The sequence below is a fragment of the Eublepharis macularius genome, chromosome 2, assembly GCF_028583425.1.
Source record: "Eublepharis macularius isolate TG4126 chromosome 2, MPM_Emac_v1.0, whole genome shotgun sequence".
Classification (NCBI taxonomy): domain Eukaryota; kingdom Metazoa; phylum Chordata; class Lepidosauria; order Squamata; family Eublepharidae; genus Eublepharis; species Eublepharis macularius.
Window position 1 is genome coordinate 132,471,098 of NC_072791.1, and position 19,976 is coordinate 132,491,073.

Here is a 19,976-nt window from a genome sequence, read left to right on the forward strand (position 1 = left end):
CTGACATTTATTCATTTGATTTCCTCTATATTTCTTATATTGTATCTTTATATGCAACAGTGCAGTGACCACTTTTAACACCATCTAAATAATATGCTACCTAAGCAAATCTGGTTTAGCATCCAACTTTAGATATTGTTTAAGACTATGTGAGCCCCAATACACTCATGAATTTGTACTCCTGCAACATTGTCTCCATTTATTTCAAAGAAGTGATTCATTCTTAGCTCAGATCAGCATATAAGTACAGGAGCGTATAAATGGTCTGAGTCTATCAACTGAAATGAATGTAGAACCCTACATACACAAGAAATATGTATGTGCAACAGAGTGTGCTGAATAAATTGGGAATATTTAAGCAGAATCAAGCCACAATGAAACAACATAGACCCATAAGGCTGAGTCAAATCTTAAAACTTTTTTGCAATATAAGCAGCAAAGATGTCACAGGTAAATCCATGTTTGTTTGTTTGTTTGTTTGTTGTCTGCCTTTCTCACTGAGATCCAAGGTGGATTACAACAGTGCAAGTGAAAATATAATCAACAGCTAGAACATTCACTAAGTAAAGCATAGTAGTGAAGAACAGTTAAGACATTCAGGGAAACAGATACAACAGGGAATGGTAGCAGAAAAAAATTTAAACAAGCATAAAGCCAAGCACAGAGATGAAATCTATCTGAAGCAAGGCATAACTAATTCCCATGGCATGTTTGGGAAACTCACTAGTAGGTGCATATCTGCAAAGTGTACCGTTTTCATTCCTACCAAGGCATCTCTCTCAGCTATTTTTTATGACATAGTCCTATTATCTGGACAGAAAGCCCTCCTGAATAATCCAGTTTTCCATAGTTTATGGAAAGCCAGGAGAGTAGGGGCTTTCCTGACCACCTCAGGCAGGCCATTCTGTAAGGTGAGGACTACCACAGAGAAAGCACGTGTGCAGGCAATGGTTGACTTTGCCCAACTGTAGGGTGGTATCTTCAGAAGACCCTGTTCAGATGAGCGAAGCTGCCATGGCAGAACACAGGGAGAGAGGCAGTTAAACAGATATGAGAGGCCAAGGCCATGAAGGGCTCTGAATGTGATAGCCATGACCTTGAACGATGTCCGGTAACTGATGGAAAGCCAATGGAGTGACTCCAGAATAGATATGCATGCTTCATCTAGCTCCCGAGAGTAAATAAGCTGCAGCATTCTGCAACGACTGAAGTCTTCGAGTTAACTTTGATGGGAGGCCAATGTAGACTACTGTATTACAGTAATCTAGTCTTGATGCTACTGTGCCATGAATCCAGGTGGCCACATTGGCCATGTCAAAGGTAAGGGTCCATCTTCCAAACTAGTCTGAGTTATGAGAAAGCCTTGTTTGTAGCTGCATTTACTTGATTCTCTAGCAATAGTGCTGGGTCTAGTATAGCCCCTAGGCTCTTAACTGAGTAATGTATTGCAATTAAAGATCCTCATAAAAGGGACATTCAAATAGCATACACACTAAAGAATCAATTGAACCAGAGGAACATAAACAGATCATTTCTGAATAGGGTAGCTTATTATATCTGCCTTTCATAATCATAGAAGGGATGGCATTTAATCTAACAAGAAAGAATGCTCTTAAGAAGCATGGGATTGTCAAGAAATAGGTATATGATAGCAAACTTCTTGGGGGAGGAATATAAAAAAACTGGCATGAGCAAACATGGCCAGTTCAAATCACGGTGCTAGCATAATCAACATTTTAAATACATTTTTATTATAGTAAAAACCTCTAATTTTCCAAATTCACGAATGATATCTAAAGATAAACAACCAGCAACTATTTCTCAGCAAAAGCTTTTTTCCAGGAGGAGAAACTATAAAAATCTTGCTTCAAAAGAACTAAATACCTCTCTGCACTAAAGAACAATCTGAGATGCAGCTTAGCAAATAATCATGCCCTAGCTTCAAGAAACATTTGACCAAATTGAGCATGGAAAACAGCACCTGAAATGCATCACGAAACATTTAGCCATCTTCATAGACTGCATCAATTTTGTTTGATTTAGAAACATTATACATTAAAATCCTACACAGCATCTAAGTGATCCATCATAATCATTACAAACTGCTTCTTAGATACAAGCTATCAACTGTAACGTGGTATTTTAAACAAATGTTGCATGTATTGTATCCAGTATTTATTATGGAACAAAATAAAAAGATACATCTATGTGCTTTTAATAATAATAATGATAAAATAGCAAATTATGGTATCATGTCATCTCCCCATCTCTCCTGCCATCCCAAAACTTTAACGTTTGCACTTATTTTGCCGCATGATGTACCAAACAAACAATGATAGCCAGCAAGTAAGCAGCTGCTCACAGTCCTGGCCTTAGAGGAGCCCATGGCTTCTGAACAAATAAGGCACTTGCATCAACAGTAATTATTTGCATCAGTCGACATTTATAATATATCTTCCAAAACTACCTAAGAGACATGCAATAAAAATGTGAGGTACTGTAGATTACACTATATGTAATATATGCTGTCCTTACTGTATTCCTGTGTCACAAATATAAAATGAAAAGTAACATATCATAGAATCATAGGACTGGAATCATAGGACTGGAAGGGACCTCCAAGATCATCTAGTCCAACACCTGAACAGTGCAGAAAATTCACAACTACTTCTTCCCCCGCACACGCGCACACACACACACACACACACACACACTTTGTTGATCTGCAATAGTAAGGACATTGTAACACTACTATGTATATGCAAGACTGAAATGTTACTGTTGCCCATTTTCCTACTTCTGCAGCAGAAATAATGATGACAATTATTTAAACATCTGTCAAAGACTGGATTCCAAGGGATACAATTATAGCACTGAGAAGGACTGCCTTGCCCTTTAGGAACAGATAGTGCTTTCCTTTTATCATTAAGATTTTGACTGTATGCTTCCTTTAGTTGCTGCTGTTTAAATTCCCTCTGCAATTAATAGTAAGGTTGTCTGTGTGCAAATCACATTCTAAATGTTAGCTGCACTGCAGAGTTCTGGTGACAGCAGGTCACATATCTCACCACTTTAAAGTGAAGAAGCTGTATTTGCTCAGACTTTACAAGGACCTTTGAAAATGAGAGGAAGATAAAAGCACAAATCGTTCACAATATGAGCCATCTAGTCAACACAAATAAGAATTCTTTGAATCACAGAGAAATATACAAAAGTTTGCTTTAGATAACCTGTGACTTTAAAACTAAGGTCCCAGGAACTTAGACAACAGCAGAAGACACCATTTTATCATGTAAAAAGCACATTAAAACAGAGAACTGGCCAATCTAGAAAAGGTTCTAGTCCAGTTCTTTGTTTGTTGTGCTGGCTTTCTATTTGAAGGAAGTTTTTTTTTAATACACAGGATACATTAAAATGTGATTTGCTCCTTGCAATCTGAAGTAGTATACTTCATTCTACCACCTCAGCATTCTGCTATATGTGAATACCAGGCCACAGGGAAAGAGGTGGAAGGGACAGCACAGTGGGAAGGTGTGAAATGTTGGTGGCATGCTATCCACCATCTCCTTATTTTTCATGAAATGCTAGGTCTGCTATTGTTCAAGTAAAGTCCAATTACTGTGGGGCAGGGAACATGAATATCTAATCTCTTCTCTTCTGGACTTCCACTGGATATCACATTATTCTGGGGAGTAGATGTGAAAGGAGACACATATCTGCACTCCCTTTCATGGTTCTCCCATCTGTCTGAGGCTCCAGCTACAGTGTGACAGATACTCAGCCACAAGGAGTACTGAAGTTCTGCGCTGCTTCTTACCCTGATCATGATAGATCAGGAAAAAAGCACAAAATTCTCCCATTGTGCAGCCCACAGATCTTGTGTCTGGAATAAGATCCTCCAAGTTAAAAAGGTAATTCAGATTGCGTTCCTGACTCCAAATGCATTTGTAAAGGAGATACACAGGTGATACTGGACTGGAACAAATCATTTTCTCACCAGAGACTCCAGGGTAAGCTGAACAGTCATGGGATAAGATGACACATTCCCTTAAGGATTAAACATTAGATAAATGACAGTAAGCAGACATTAGATAAATGACAGTAAGCAGACAGTAGGAATAAATGAACAGTTCTCTCAATGGAAACAGTGGGGTTCCACAAGGATCAGTTTTAGGGCTGATTAGATCCTATTTAATTTGTTCATAAATTATCTAGAACTGGGAGTGAGTAACGTAATGGCCAAGTTTGCAGATGACACAAAAGTGTTCAGGATGGTGAAAACCAAGACCAACTGAGAAGAGCACCAGGAGGATATCCACACATTAGGTGTGTGAGCAATTAAATGGCAAAGTTCAATGTAGGGAAGTGATGTAAGGTGATGCATACTTATTTAGAACTGCGTTCTATTAATTTTACTGTTTATGGATAGTTCTATACACTGATTTTAAACTGAGATTTTATTGTATTTTTATGTCTGCTATAAGCCACTCTGAGTGCTGTAAGGTAAAAAGGTGGCTAACAAATGTTTAAGCAAACAAACAAATAAACGAACAAAAATCCCAGCTTTTTGACTGTATCCTAATGGGGTCTGAACTTGCTGAGACTATGAGCCAAAACACACGAGAAGAAATACCTAGATTCAGCACATGTTCTCTTACCTCAAGGTTTGCCGGGATCTGTAGGCGTCCTGGAAGCTTAAAGTTTAGCATTTATAGAGCAGCAGGAAGGGAAATACAGGGCCTGTATTTCCCTTCCCCTTCCTGCTGCTCTGTAAATGCTAAACTTGTTCTCTTACCTCAAGGTTTGTTGGGAAGTGTAGGTGTCTTGGCAGCTTAAAGTTTAGCATTTACAGAGAAGCAGGAAGGGGAAGGGAAATACAGGCGCCTGTATTTCCCTTCCTGCTGCTCTATAAATGCTAAACTTTAAGCTTCCAGGATGCCTACAGATCCCGGCAAACCTTGAGGTAAGAGAACACGTGCTGAATCTAGGTATTTCTTCTCGTGTGTTTTGGCTCTGAGGGAAAGCGACCCTGAAATGCCAAACAAACAAAAGGACATTGCAAAGCTGGAAAATGTACAAAAGGGGACAACTAAGATAATTATAGAGTTCAAGCATCTTTCCTATAAGGTTAAACAGTCAGGAACTTTTCAGTTTAGAAAAGATAACTAAGGGGAGACATGATAGAATTTATAAAATTATGCACAGAGTAGAGAAAGTGGACAGCGAACTTTTTCTCCCTCTCCCCAAATATTAGAATTCAAGGGCATCCAATGAAGTTGAAGTTGAAGATCTCGTGATGGCTACAGGCATAGGCAGTTTTAAAAGGGGGATTAGACAGATTCATGAGGATATCAGTGGATACTAGTCATGGTGACTAAAGGGAACCTCCACATTCAGAAGCAGTAAACCTCTGAATACCAGTGCCAGGCAGCAACATCAAAGGAAGGCCTTGGCCTCTATACCCTGTAGTTGGCCCTCCAGAGTTACTAGTTGGCCTCTGTAAGAAACAGAATCCTAGACTAGATAAGCCATGGATCTCATCCAGTAGGGCTCTTTTTATGTTCATATGTTCTGCTCTATTTACCTGTCAAAAGATACTGCTAGTTGAGGTGATACAGAATAAATTGCTCCAGGTTTCCCCTCCACCCCGAAGAGGTTTCCCCCTCCACCCCCAAGTAACCACTCTATAGAAATACTGTTGCACTGTGTTGTGGCCAGAGACTAAGCTTAGGCAAAGCAGTGTGAACAGAACATACTATGTCTGTGACCATGTCAAATTCTAACATCATACGCTGGCCTCACAATTTGTAGCACTGAACCATTTATAGGCCCTGATCCTGGCTGTGGCAGTGCAGTGGTCATGCAGCTACCTCCCCTCTCACTTTTCTAAATGAGGGCATACGTCAGAAATGTGGCTAGTTCACGACTGATCTAGGAATATCCCAGAGATATCCTTAAGTATCATTTTCATAAGGCTGTTACCGGCTTGATGCTTGTGATGAAACAAACAAGAACTAGTTGCAAAAGTTCTTCCATCCTTCCCAACTAAGTGGAAACAGAGATTTTAAACACATTCTTTAATCTGACTTTTACCAGGCAAGTTTCCTAATAGTACAGTAGGTAACCAATATCTTTGCCAGATGATTTATATTGCCTGTCAAAGAGAGGTAATTTTATGCTCTCAGGTGAAATCTGTTTGCAGGTATTTTTTTGCCAAGCACATGCCTCCAATTCATGCAGCAACTTTTACTCACGCCTTTGTGGTTATGGAATCAGTTTCTTTCATACACACTCATTTTCATGGTCCCTGGGGCATATTAATTTATATACAGCACTGCAGTCCAAGATTCAACAGCACATTATTCTTATTGATTCCAAAACCCTTCATTCTCGGACCAAGAGTTACCATACTATGCAGCTGGGCTATAAAATATTCTTTATGCTGATGAGTATCTTACAGAGCATAGATCACTTGTATAGTCTGAATAGGAACTGCATTTGAGAGGGCTTTTACATGCTAATTGGTTTATAAAGATTGCCTAGATATTTTTTGATATATACCATAGAGCACTTTAGAATACTTGCATGAAAAATTCTATACCGATGCTGCCTATTAACTTTGAAATGCGAGAGGTTTTCATAATTCTAGCAAAGTGGAATGCTTAAAGAAGAAAAGAAAGAAACATTTGCAGCCAAACTTACAAGAGCATAAAAAAGCATTTGTATGTGGATTCCCTTGGGAAATAAATCATCATCGTCAATTATGACAACTTAAGACTTTCTTCATGCAGAGATTTCTAACCACAAACCACTTTTGTTTTTATTACATTACGAACTGTGTAATTGGTGCTGAGTGTGCATTTCTGTCTATGCACACTATATAGTTTGGATTCTGTGGAAAAGCTCACAGACAGAGTTGGAAGAGCCAATCTTCCCCACCTTGCCCTTCTCCAAGCAGCCCACTGCATACCTCCAAAATCCTCTGTTGAGGTCAGGGATTTCTCATAAACAAAACGTACTATAGCATAGAGAGATTGCAGTAAGAATAGCTTCAGATAGGTAGGCATGTTGGTTTGCAGTAGAACACCAGAATTTGAGTCCCGTGCTACCTTAGAGACCAAAAAGACGTTTCACAGTGTAAGTTCAAAAGTCAGAGCTTCTTGAGATACCAAATCCCACCGCGAGGATGAGGAATAAAAAAAACATTCTTCTCCTTGAGTAGCAGGGAGTGGAGGGAAGACAATTTTATCCAGTTACCCCTATACACTATAGCTCTCCCGAGCTGCAATGTATTCTTTTTACAAGGGCTCCTCTAACCCTCAGTAAGAAATCCACTTTTTTCCCCACACAGCAGGAAAATTGAACAAGAATTTTACTTGATTGTGCTTAGACCACATCTACATTAAGACTTTGTCTTATTTATTTATTTGTGTAATTTATAGACCACCTTTCTCATTCAAACTCAAGGAAGACACAGTGAGAGACAATTTAAATCAACAGGAATGGGAAGGCCAATAAACAATACATTAGAGGTTTGGATTGCAGAAATGATGATTAATATCTTGATCTGAGCCTGGTAACTGATGCGCAGCCAGTGGAGTGACTGCAAAATGGGAGTAATATGCATTCACCATCTAGTTCCTGATAATAACTACATTCTACATCAGCTGGAGTCTTTGAGGTGACTTTGAGGGGAGGCCTATGTAAGTGCACTGCAGTAGTCTAGTTCATGGTTTCTGAGTATACATTTGACTATCTGATTTTCAACAATTCCCATCTTCTTTGTGCACAATAGATGTGTGCAACCTCAGTATAGTTGTGAGTGACAATAATACTGGGGTAGGGTTTCTCCATATCATGCCACTATTGCTTAAAATGGAATTGTTTTGCATTTGTATTTTGCTGACTTTTTAAATGGGATATCAGTAGTGCAGACACAACCTCAGTCAACTTGATGAAAAAAGATCTCTCTCATCTTTCGACTATCTGCAACACTGGGCAAAGGTGACTGTTCAGTTATCAGTCAAGTAACTTCTGTTGAAAAGGTAGGGTTATCCACCAGGCACAGTGCTAAATATTACTTAAAATTGTTTCACAAGCAGAAAGACTATCTATCTAGCTCAGCAATACTGTTTAAATAGACTTCAAGATGCAAACTTTTATATGAAATAATTTTACACAGATAACTACCCTGATATTTTAGATTCTATTAGCATGTACTCATTGAACGTGTCTGAAATTAATCACAATATAGTTCAGAAGCCTGTGACTTACTGTGAGATGTGAGTTATTGGGGTCAGCAATGTCTCGCCATCCAGGTCAAGTTCATCAGCAAAACTATTGGTCCTAATGAATGGCCCAGTGTTTGCATCTAAAAATGGAGAGCTTTTTTTCACTGTGGAAAAGAGACAGGCAGGTAAAAGTTAAATTGCTGTATTACTTATATATATTTAAAGGCTACAGAAAAGTTTCAATGCACTTTTAATATTTGAGTGGTCAATTTAAGGAAAATAATTAAAAAGTATACTCAAACATTAGATCAAAACAACAGGAGCATGATGGATAGCACAGAAGGAAAAGGACATTGAGTTTCTATTTCCCTCTGCAATTCTGGCATGAAATGCCCAATCTTTACGGCCTACTGAAACTTACTCTGTACAAGCTGACAATTCTAGTAAGTTAAATGGTATTTTAGGGACTCAGTTCTGTGTACTCAAAATATTAAGAAAAAGCAAAAATAATATTCATCACTAAATGTACTTTACATTTTATATGGCCAGTTAGACCAAAGAATTTTGGGATGCTACAATGATGAATTTTCTAACAAAACAGTTCATTCAGCTGTAGATCTTTACAACCTTAGGCATCTCAAATATGCTTATAGCATGCTACATTTGGACAATTCAATGTACTTCTGAGGGAACGAGCCACTAGAGATCTGTGATCAGATCTCCAGGCGTTTTCAATTTTCTTTAAAAGCAGCCAAGAGAAGAAGAAATGAATTGACTTGGACTGAGGCCAGGGTGATGGGGGAGTACCCTTTCCCCCATGCTATTTTCCTGAAATAAAATCAACCATTCTTGAACTGCTTTCTTTTTCCTACAGTACTATTCATCTCAGAGAAGTAGAAGCTTAATCCTTCTCCCCAGCCTTCTTACCACACCAACTCTCATTGGTAAGGATAATGATATACAGATCAAAATCACATGTCATTTATATTGTATACCTTCATATTTGTATTAGGGATAGATCAAGGGATAGAGGGATGAAAATGATAGATAAAAGAAGTACTTGAAAGTCTGCCTTATCTGTACAAAGTGCAGCTCAACCCATTTTTTTTATTTTCAAGGTTCTGTCATATTTAGAATGGGAACTAGGCACAGGAAAACATCTAGCTGCAAGAGAGAGCGCCTTTTTTGTGCTGTTATGTGATTCAATATAAAGCCTCTTCATATAAATTATTTTTTTCCAATATGAGGAAGAAAAACATTTATCATGAATTGTCATCATCTCAGAAAATACTGATTAGGTTTCATTCTTTTATGAAAGCCATCTTATTTTACTGCTATTTTACTGATATGACATATTGGCTTATGAACTGGAAAATCCCTTCTTCAAATCTCACCACTTTTTTTTTTAATTTTTACTTCATTTATACCCTGCTTTTCTCCCCAGTGAGGACCCAAAGCAGCTTACATCATTCTCTTCTCCATTCCCCCCTCCACTCACAATAACCCTGTGAGGTGGGCTAGGCTGGGTGTATGTAACAGGCCCAAGGCTTCCGTGGCAGAGTGAGGAATCAAACCTGGCTTACTCAGATCCTAGTATTCTACATTAGCCACTACACCATACAGTTTTAACTGCTAAAGCTCTGCCCCAATTTGCAATAATAGTGTTTTTATTTAAATAATCATAACTATTACTGAATATATGTGCCCATAATCGCATCAGAATGAGGTTCAGTCTCTGTGTCTGAATGTTTAATGGAAATGGAGCAATGAAATGCAAGTGTTACCTGGAGAAGGAGGAGAACTGGAAGATGGCTGGTCTGCAGAAAAGGACGTCCAGGAATGCTGCCGGACTGAGTTAACAGATAAAAAGGACAGTGCACAGGACACATAAAGAGAAAGTGAAAAAGTCAGGTGGAGAGGAAGCAATGCAATTCAGGCCATAATTGCATCTGTTACTTTAGTTTTTAAAAGACAGGAAAATGGGTTTTAAAGGCAAGACTGATACATATACTACAAAGTCATACGGACTTTGTATAGACATGAACTGAGAGTTTCCAGCTGGGAGTTTAATTTCCATGTTCAAATGAACCAGTTTCAGATTAGGACCATGGCACAAGAGAAGAAAGGGCTTTATACCTCTTACCCCACCTGTACTGTTTTCCCAGTCTTAAACAGCTTCAGAGACCCACTTACATGTATTGATAATTAGTTCTATGTTTACCCAACAGGGCAAATAGCAGCTCACTGGGGACATATCAGGTTGGGAAAACAGCACAGGGGGAAGACTAAAGCACCTTCCTCATTATGCCAAATATTTTTTTCTTAATTTTCTTTTTTTTAAAAAAAAAACAGAATTTTGAAGCGATTTCTGTGTTTTGTTTGCAAAACACAGTTGTGTTTTCTCTGGGGATCTCAGAAATACACACCCAGGGACCTATTAAAAAATCTCTGGACTTGGCCAGAGATCACCATCAAAACAAGGAAGATCATTCCTGCAAAGTTCCACAGAATACAATGAAAGTTCATTGCAGTAAAATCCCATGTGAGAAGACAGATTAAATGCCTATCTTTATAAAGGTGGGGAAATCTGCTGATCTGTTGTTTTTATGGTTGAATCCTACATCCATAAACAGAAGGACACTTCTACAATATACTATTTACTCCCCTCCCAATGTTTTTTTCCTGCCCAAGCAGAATCAGTGCCATCTGAAAAAAGAAGTTTTTCCAAAAGTGACTCCTTCTAGTACTAAACCTGTTTATTTAGGATAACGTAATTTCTACTTTTACTTAATCTAAGCATCCTAGAAGAATCATGTGCTAAGATTACAACACAGAGAAAAGTAAATAACATTAAGTCCCATTGGTTTCAATGGGAGAGTTCAGAACCTACTTGGCTCTCCCCAATGAAACACGATCTCCATGATGTCCAATTTTCTCCCTACTCTTCTTATCATATAAAACATATGAGATTATGCTTTTAAGATTTAAAAAAATTAAGAAAGGTTATGCTGAAGATGTTCTCTGAGATACAGAGGTTGAAGTGTCAGACGTGCCTTGCGGAGATATTAATTCAAATTCCTTCTTAGGCCATGAAAATCACTGAGGCTGCAATCTGAAGCACACTAAACTAGGGGGAAAGCCCCATTAAACTCAGTGGGATTTACTTCTGAGTATATTTACTTTACTTTAAGACTACACTGTCTGTGTTCCTGAGGTAGCTCTAATATACCTCACATAATTGTTTTGAGGCAAAAAATGCAATCCATCCATGCCATTCTGAGTTATTTGAAGAAAGAGTGGGATCAATCAGGAGTATCAGAAATATATTAAAACAATCTGATACACTAATGAATATATAAATTCATGTGAGTCACAAGACATCAGCATAGTTTATTTATATTGCTGTCCGACGCAAAGACTCACGCCGGACTGTGCCGGGCTGCACCCCCAAGCCCACAGGCACACTCATCTGAGCTGAGGTGGCTGGGGTTTGGGGATCAGCTGAGGGCTACAAGAGATGGCAGCAGACGATGGCCAGCTGACAACAGAAGGGGCGACACCTGGATGGCCACCGGGAGAGGAGGTGGCCTGACAGGAACTGGGGAGGACGACAGCATCCCCAGAAGCCCCGTAGGTGCAGCAGCAGTGACTGCCAAGGGAGGAGACTGCCCACTGAGAGGCAGCAGACACTGAGGCCAGCCCGCAGACGCAGATGCCACTGCCAGAGAGGCCATTACCTGTGAGCCCAGCTGAGCCGTGGCCGAAGAGCGTGGCAATGTCAGGGGGAAGGTTAGCATGGCAGGGCTGATGCTGGGAGACCTGTGCCAGGTCAGAGGGCAGTTCCAGCAGCCCGAGGACACCTGGTGAGGAGAAGCGCCCCCCAGAGAGGGAGGAGCAAGCCAGGACTGTCTGTAAAGCCAGGAGCCCATCAGAGCCTGGGAGCACTGTGGGCAGGGCTGGGCAGACATCCAGCCAGCCCCGAAGGGTGATTGGTGGAGGTGGGGGAAAGCCTTAAGGGGGTATAAAGGTACCCCTCCCCATGAAGCCAGGGATGAATGGTGTGGGTGTGACCTAGGCAGCAGAAAGGCACACACCACCTGGTAGGAGGAGGAACCAGGTGGAGCAACCCCCTCCCCTCCCCAAACTCTAAGGCTGAGGGAGGACCCCACCCTTTGGGGAGGAAGGTAGGACAGCACAGCTGAACAACAGACAGGCATAGTGGGCCCAGCAGACGCCAACAATTGCCTCTAAAATTATTAGTGAACAAGTTTTAAAAATATCATTGGGTAATTACAAATGCCAAGAGGGCATTCATTCTTATATTTTCTTTGAATCATTGAAATCTTTTTGCTTTAGAAAATTCTCTGTAAGATATCTTTGAACAATTTTAATTAAAAACAATAAAAATGGCACTGGGTAAAGAATGTAGATTCACTCATTTTTAATACTACAATGATGGAAGAGAATGTTAAGTATACATAATGTAAGTTAAAAAACTATTTATAATATGTTCAGATCTGTTTGCTTTAGTAATGGAATTCTTTCATTGCATGAAAGAATGCACACTGTGACCTGTTACACGTCTCTTGCAGAATTTAATGTATAGCTAATAGTAGTAAAAACACATGAAATGCACTGCAAACAATGTTAAGTTTTTGTAGTCTAGCATGCTGTAGGTGAATGTATTTCTATAACTTACCAAATTTAACATTCCTTCTTGCCCTGTAAACTTGTAAAAGTTTTGAGAAAACATAACACAGGGAGGAAAGAAGAAAGATAAGAGATGTCAGAAGGAAAAGAAAGCCTTTGTTTCCACTGGAGCTAGTACCTGTTTGAAGATTACATTACCTTTCACAGTAACAGTGTTAAAGTTTTATATAGCAATTATGCATTGAAACATAGAAAGAGAAGATCTTTTGTTATACATAATCTAGCAAACAAAATTCAAGACCAATCCTAAGTGGGGGGGTGGAAAGTGCTCAAGGATAGGACTAAGGGTTACACTTTTGCAACTCACACTTACATGGGCGTACCCTCCCCTCCGCTGGCAGCTGGGCAAGGCACACCACTGCTGTGGACTGCAGCCAGCGGCCATACTAGACAGCTGAACAGAGGTGTAAGTGTGGTGTAAGTTCCTGCACCGGAGTGGGCGGGTTGGGGGCGGGCCACAAGTTAGTCAGCTTCCAAAGCTGCTTCAGGCCAGGGAACACCCCCTACAGCAGCGAAAAGTTACACCGGGAAAAAAGGTGGCGTAGCCCATAGGTGCCCATTGAACAGGAAAACTTAGTTCCCCCCTCCCGATGCCCAGCCCCACCCATGTGGTCTAGTGGAGCATAGGATGGCAACTACTGAAGTGATGAATCCATGAGCAACTCATGGCGACCAAGCCCCCTTCCATATGCCCAATCAGCACCCTACATAACTTCCAGCCGGAGCACCTATAAACCCAGGTAAGTAGGGAAGTGGCCGGAGGCTCTGCCCGGCAGCTCCCTGCTACAGGGACTTAGAACATGAGGCGGGAAATTGTGCTCACGGTGGCGGGACACGAGTGCACTGGGGAGACTTTTGAGGAGATCAGGGAGTACTTTGCACTCACTAAAGGGAAGAAGAGCTAAATCCAGAATGTCTGACTAACGATTTCCACCCAAGTCCCGTCACAGGTTATCTGACACCAGAGTCCCGGCTCAGGAAGGGGCGAGAGAGCATTGACAGGTGAGAAGGAGCTGGGGCAGCGGACACCGTGGCTCACTCATTTGCGCCAGCTGGCCCCCTCACCTGCACCCTCCCAAACGCCAGCCTCTGCAGGTGAGGCTTGCTGGTGGGGCGATGGCAGCAGCACCTGCCTGCCATGGAGGCAGTTGCCCAGGGAACTGCTCTTGACCTGTACCCATTTGGGGGCTCTGTTCAGACTCCCTCAGCCAGAGCTCTTCCCGGAAGAGGAAGAATGGCTGCAGGTCAGGGTGACTGGGTTTTCATAACTCTCGGTTGATGGTGGGTGCTCAGCCCTTGACTGTCTCCCTCAAGGATCAGACCATCTCAATGCAGAGTACTTTCTCTCCAGACGGTCATGCATCACCTGGTTGCATGCTGCATCTGTAACACGGGAGCTGCCATCGTTGCTGCTCCCAACCATGGACACCCTCCCAAAATGTGGCAGACTGGGCTGGAGCTCGAACAGGGCTCAGTCCCTTGCTACACATGTGTCTGTTTCCCTTGCAGGCAGGTCCCAACTCATTAGGAAGACCAAGGAGCATGGCTCTTCCAGCCTCTGGTGATCCTGCTCGAGCGCCATTCAGGTCCAGGGAGCAGTTCCCCAAGGCAGCCCACATCTCAACCTCACTCCTGCGAGGGCAGGACAAGGAATGGATTTTGCAGCTCTGACTGCTGCACAAACTGCCTTTTGGTCCCTTTCCAGTTGAAGGACATTGGCAAGACACATGTCCAGACAACCTCTTTACCTTTTCCAGTTTAATAAAATGTGTTGAAAAACAATTAACTGCCTGTCTGTTTGCTTGCCTGTAGACGACAGTAGCCACCCCCCTCCCGCCACTAACTCCCCATAGTGTCTTTTCACACATCCCAGCGAATGATTCCTGGCTCAAAGCTGGGATAGATGGGGTAGGTGGCACTGCCAGAAGGAGCGCCTTGGGCCCTGTCCAGCTTCCCTCTCCCCTCCCCCCTCCCCATGTAACTGCAGGCAGTGGGGCAGGAGTTGTAGTGTGGCCCACTGTATGTCTGGCGGGGTAGGGGGCACCACCGAGGACTCTCATTCTCTGATAGACAGAGCTGGGGGCATCTGATGTGCCAAGCAGATGATCACTACATACAGGGGAAAGGGGGTTGCTGCCAGAAGATGGGAGATGTGGAGTGAAATCTTAGGATCTCTGGGGCTTCTCCTCTGGGAGGATGGACCACCCTCCTTTTCACTGTTTGCAGAGGCAGGGGTGGACTTAGGGAATCTGGCACGTGGGTGTAGACGACAGCCCCTGGAGCAGTTTCTCGGTCCTGCAGGCCATCATTCCACTCTGGTCGGCATCATCACAGGACTGGAGCATGGCTCTCGAGGTCCAACCCGCATTCTCCTCGCAGTGATGCAATGATGTGTTCAAATGGAGCTGCTGCAAGTCCGTGGGCGTTTGTCGCTCCCATCACAGCCAATGGGCCTTCTAGCCTCTTGCATGGTTTCCAATGGCCATTCCTGTCATTTATTAAGGAACCCCCCCCTACCCCTCAGGGACCTGGGGGCTCATCCCAAGTCCTGCAGGCTGCGAGTGCGACCCTCGTCAGGTCCTGCTGCCTTTCTGGGCTCACTTTTCAGGGAGGAGGTACATGTTTCTTAGGGCAGCAGCAGCAGTGGTAGTGGAGTTTGCAAGCGAGCAGTGTTTCTGTCGCCAGCCTGCCCCTTGTTGGGAATGGGGTTGGATGAGCGGGTGGGCGAGCACCCCGTCTGCACCATCAGTGTACTACCTCCCAGGGTGGGGCTCCTCTCAGGGCAGGCGCCTCTGTTGGAGTGCGGCAAGCCTGATTGTGGGGATCTCTCCTGGTAGGGCGGGGGTGTGGCAGCTGGGATGGGAAACGTGGCCTGGAACTGGCTATGCCTTCCCCTGCCACTCACAGTGCTGTCAATTGCTGCTGCCCTGCAATTGGTTGATCCTAGTGGCATTGCCTGGGCAATGACGGTGTATTCACTCCTGGTTGTGCCTTCCTAGGCTCGGTTGACTAGCCCAGCTCTCCTGCAAAAGTCCTTAGGAAGCAGATGAGCGGCGTTGCATTTACACTGACGTGCAGCTGATGGCACCAGAAGGGGCCTTAAGATTGGACTGTAAATTATATAGACCATATGCAGGTTTATGATTTACCTTATATTTTTCACTTTGTTTTTACATAACCGTTATTTAAACATAAAAAGTTTGATGTTGTCACCTGATGTGCCATGTTTTAAAGAGTTATTAGAAAGGGGCAGAATGACTGCAAGGCCTACTGATATGCTACAACCTGCAACTATGGTGGATTAGTACCATTATGTTATTAACAAACACAGTTTGTAGTTGTGTTATATCTGTAAGAAGTGAAAGCAAAGATATGGGAAGAAGTAAGATGTAATGAGGGTTAGAACCTGAAAGACAGGGAAATGGCATTTCACCCCTATGAAGCAATTTGCATTGGTACAGAGCTACACAATCAGTTTCCACAGGGTTGAAACTGATGATCACAAAGCAGAACACCCTCTTGCAAGCTTCCTAGGACAGCTAGGAATGACTTGTGTTATCATAAATGCCCATCACTGTGTCAGAGAGTTCAGTTACATCGGTTTCAGGTACCAAGCAGGTTGTTCTGTCTAGTATACTCTACTTAAATGGCAGTTCCTTACTTGTTCTGATCAAAATTCTTACCAGAATTTTCATATGCATCCAGGTGAAAGTTTTCAGAGTTCCTATCATCTGTCACATGGTCATATGTGATTTGTGGAACAGGTAACATTCTGTCAGAAGAATTAAGTCCATTGTCTTTTTCTGACTTAAACTTCTTCTTTTTCACCTAACAAAAGCAAGAATCCAAATCATGATCTTCAAAAAGGGGGGGAGCAAACAGCCTCTGATACATTAACAATGACTCACCCTAATTAATGATTCAGTGCAATGAGAATTGAATGGAAAAGGGGGAAATGAGAAGACAAAATAATTGTCCTTAATTTTCTTTGGAACAGAGGGACAGCTTTTCAGATTTGGAGTAATTAGTCCTGATATGAAAACAGAGTTGCACTTACCTGTAATTGTTGTTCATCAAGTGGTCTTCTGTGCAGGCACACATTGGGACATGCAGGCCAGCCATGGAGAAGATTTCCAGAGCTTTCTAAAAGACTAAGAGCCCCCCCCCCCCTTTGGCACTTTCCCACCAAAAAATCACATGTCCAGGAGGAGGGGCACTATTCCTGCAGTTCTCTCCATGCTGCCTCCAGAGGACACCCCCCCCCCCGAAACTAAGATTCCAAAGAATTCACAGCAGGGAAGGAGGGAGGGATGTGTGCCTGCACAGAAGACCACTAAATGAACAACAGTTACAGATAAGGCCAACCCAGTTTTCATCTTCATGGTTTCTGTGCAGTCCCACAGTGGGAAAGTAGCAAGCTCACTGACTGAATAGCTCTCAAAGACTATGGAGGACCACTTTCCCAACAAATGCTTAGCGTCTCATTGACATTCACTCAGAGGTGCTTCTAAAGAAGCTGGGAGCGCTCTAAAAGTGTCACTGCCAAAGAACAAGCAGGAATGCAGCAAGGAAAAAACAGCACTCTAGTGGGGAGAGCTGTACTAGGTAAAGGGCATTGAACAGTCACGCACTCAAGGGAAAGTGTGATAGTCTCTAGAACCCCCAAAGAAAGGGTTGTGTAAGGATACTGCCAGGTCTCTGTTGGAACCTGAACAACTAATGCAACTGATAGTGTTGAGAGACATGAGGGCTGAAAGCCAACTCTGGTAGGGAATCCTGGCCAGGGCACTGGACACATTAACATTGTGAAACTCTATGAATGGGAGGAGATGCAGGTTAGAAACCCCCAGTGTCCTCATTCCAGAGGTGGAAGTGCTATATGCTAAAAATGAAGCACAAGGGAAGTGTAAAAAGTTTACAATGGGTTACAACCCTGCTTTAAATGTCCTTGGTGATCCAAGAAGAGTACCAAGCATAGTCAACAGCAAAAGAAGAAGGGTCCACGTCCTGCTATAGCCACATAGAGGTGCAAGATACGGTAGTCAAGGAGCAGCAGTTGCTACTCAGAAAAAACTGAGTCTACAGCTATAGTGCAAGAAAAGGAGCTGAACAAAACTGTCAAAGTCATCAGTGAGAATGAAAACAAAGCAGCTCCACACTAGAATAATGAAAACAGTGAAGCAGGCGTGATGGGGCCAAAGAAAGGATAGACAGTATGAACCACCAATGAACCTTGTGCTGCTAGCAGAACTATTCAAGCAGCAAAAAACAGCCAGGAGATAAAACATAAAAATAGATTACCTTGCCAGTGGCATTCCCCAATGATGATGATCCCTGGCAGCAAAGGAGCAAACAAAAGGGTAGGCCATGGACCATCACAGAGTGTCGCAAGGCCAAATCGCCCATGGCTCCAATCAGAGTATCTAGGAGTTGGCACCAGTTAATTGAGGAAACATCATTGCAATGCATTGCATTGCAATGCATATGGAGTATTTGCAGTAAAACAAAAGACAAAGACATGTGAAGTACATCTAATACTCTTGGTGAAAGTAGTAGTAGTAGTATAGCAAAGTCATTTTGCAGAAGACCAGGAGCCATCTACAGGCACAGCATCATAGTAGGGTCCCTATACCACAGAAGCAGCCTCTGAGATGGCACTAAATCTCAGAGTCACAGCATCACAAGAGTGCCCTGGGATGAACAGAGCACTGAAAGCATGGGAATGGTGCATATATGCTCTGCCTAGGAAAGAAAAAAACAAATTTGAGTATCCATTGAAGTGTGAAATTTAAACTAAAGCAAACATTCTGCCAGGGTGACACATACAGGTATATAAGAACACAAAAAGTGAAAACACTGAATAATCTTAGTAAAATGTGGATCAACTAAGACTGAAAAGGCAAAGGAAACTCTTTTTAGGTGTTGCCCTAGAAAGGATCTGTAGCCAACCATCAGTAGACCAGAGGGGAAAACTATATTATAGCCTCAAGAAGAATACCCTAGTTGTCATACGTTTTATAAACATCCAAGGTGTTGGAATTCCGTCACTAGCAGTATGCACCCTCACCAGCAAAGAGCTCTTTGCATTAAGGGGAGAGATAGGTGTGAATAAGACAGCCAAGCACAACTATAAAGACTACAATACACTATTAGATGATATGGACCTAAAACAGGCTTTTCCATCTGTCCTCCTTAACAAACAAGGAGCCCTCAAAAATAACAGCCTTTTTTCAATCTCAAGGGGAATACTGAACTGAATAGTTCAATGAATGGGAGGACAGGCAATCTTCCCTGAGAGGAGAGGTGGAGAAGACCTTGGGTCTTTTGAGCCTACAAAGCAACACAGATGTGAAAAAATAAGAACAGTATGTAAAGGATTTGACAACAAGTCTGTTCCTGCCCATAGAGTGTTGCCTATCTGGACTGAAGAATTCAGTCTCTGTGAAGTCACAGAGCCAAGCTACAAGAGACGAATTACATGAGGAGGAGCTCCTGAAGGGAGCACGTGAAGGGAGTCACAATGTTAGCCGGGAAGTTAAGTTTTAAAAGAGATCAGAAGGCTTTGCCAATTTCCCCTCTCTACAGAGCCCAGAGATTGCAGCTCAGAGAGTTTGTTAATTTCTCTGTCAGTTTCACCTCCCCTTCTAAGAGGTGAATAGGAAATAAACCTTCAGTGTCCAGATCTCCCTGGCTCTGTAGAAAGGGGAAATTGACAAAGCCTTCCGATTGCTTTTAAAACTCAGCTTCCCAGCTAACATTGCAACTTCCTTCATGTGCTCTTCCTTGTGTAATTCGTCTCTTGTAGCTTAGCTCACAGTAACAGCCACTACTTTTTTTTTAAGTCCTAGCATGGACTAGGGTTGTCCAGCTCCAGATTAAAGGAACAGACTCATCACACACACTACAGTTATATGCTGCAAAACACACAGATATTTGAAGTAGTAAACTGAACTTACAAAAGTTCATAGCAAATAAAGGTCTATTGAGGGTTAAAAAAAAGAAATAATTTTCTTCAGCCACATGGATGAGATGAAG

General features: G+C 42.3%; 1 protein-coding gene across 1 annotated transcript in view; it reads right to left on the reverse strand.

Moving 5' to 3' along the window:
• The window catches only part of KCNQ1 (potassium voltage-gated channel subfamily Q member 1), a 520,763-nt gene that overhangs the window by 360,926 nt on the left and 139,861 nt on the right, over positions 1 to 19,976 (reverse strand). Inside the window, exons 10-12 of the mRNA XM_054972676.1 lie at positions 16,625 to 16,769; positions 10,016 to 10,081; positions 8,275 to 8,395 (exon numbers count right to left, since the gene is read on the reverse strand). Coding sequence (XP_054828651.1) covers positions 8,275 to 8,395; positions 10,016 to 10,081; positions 16,625 to 16,769 — 332 coding nt within the window. The remainder of the gene's footprint in view (positions 1 to 8,274; positions 8,396 to 10,015; positions 10,082 to 16,624; positions 16,770 to 19,976) is intronic.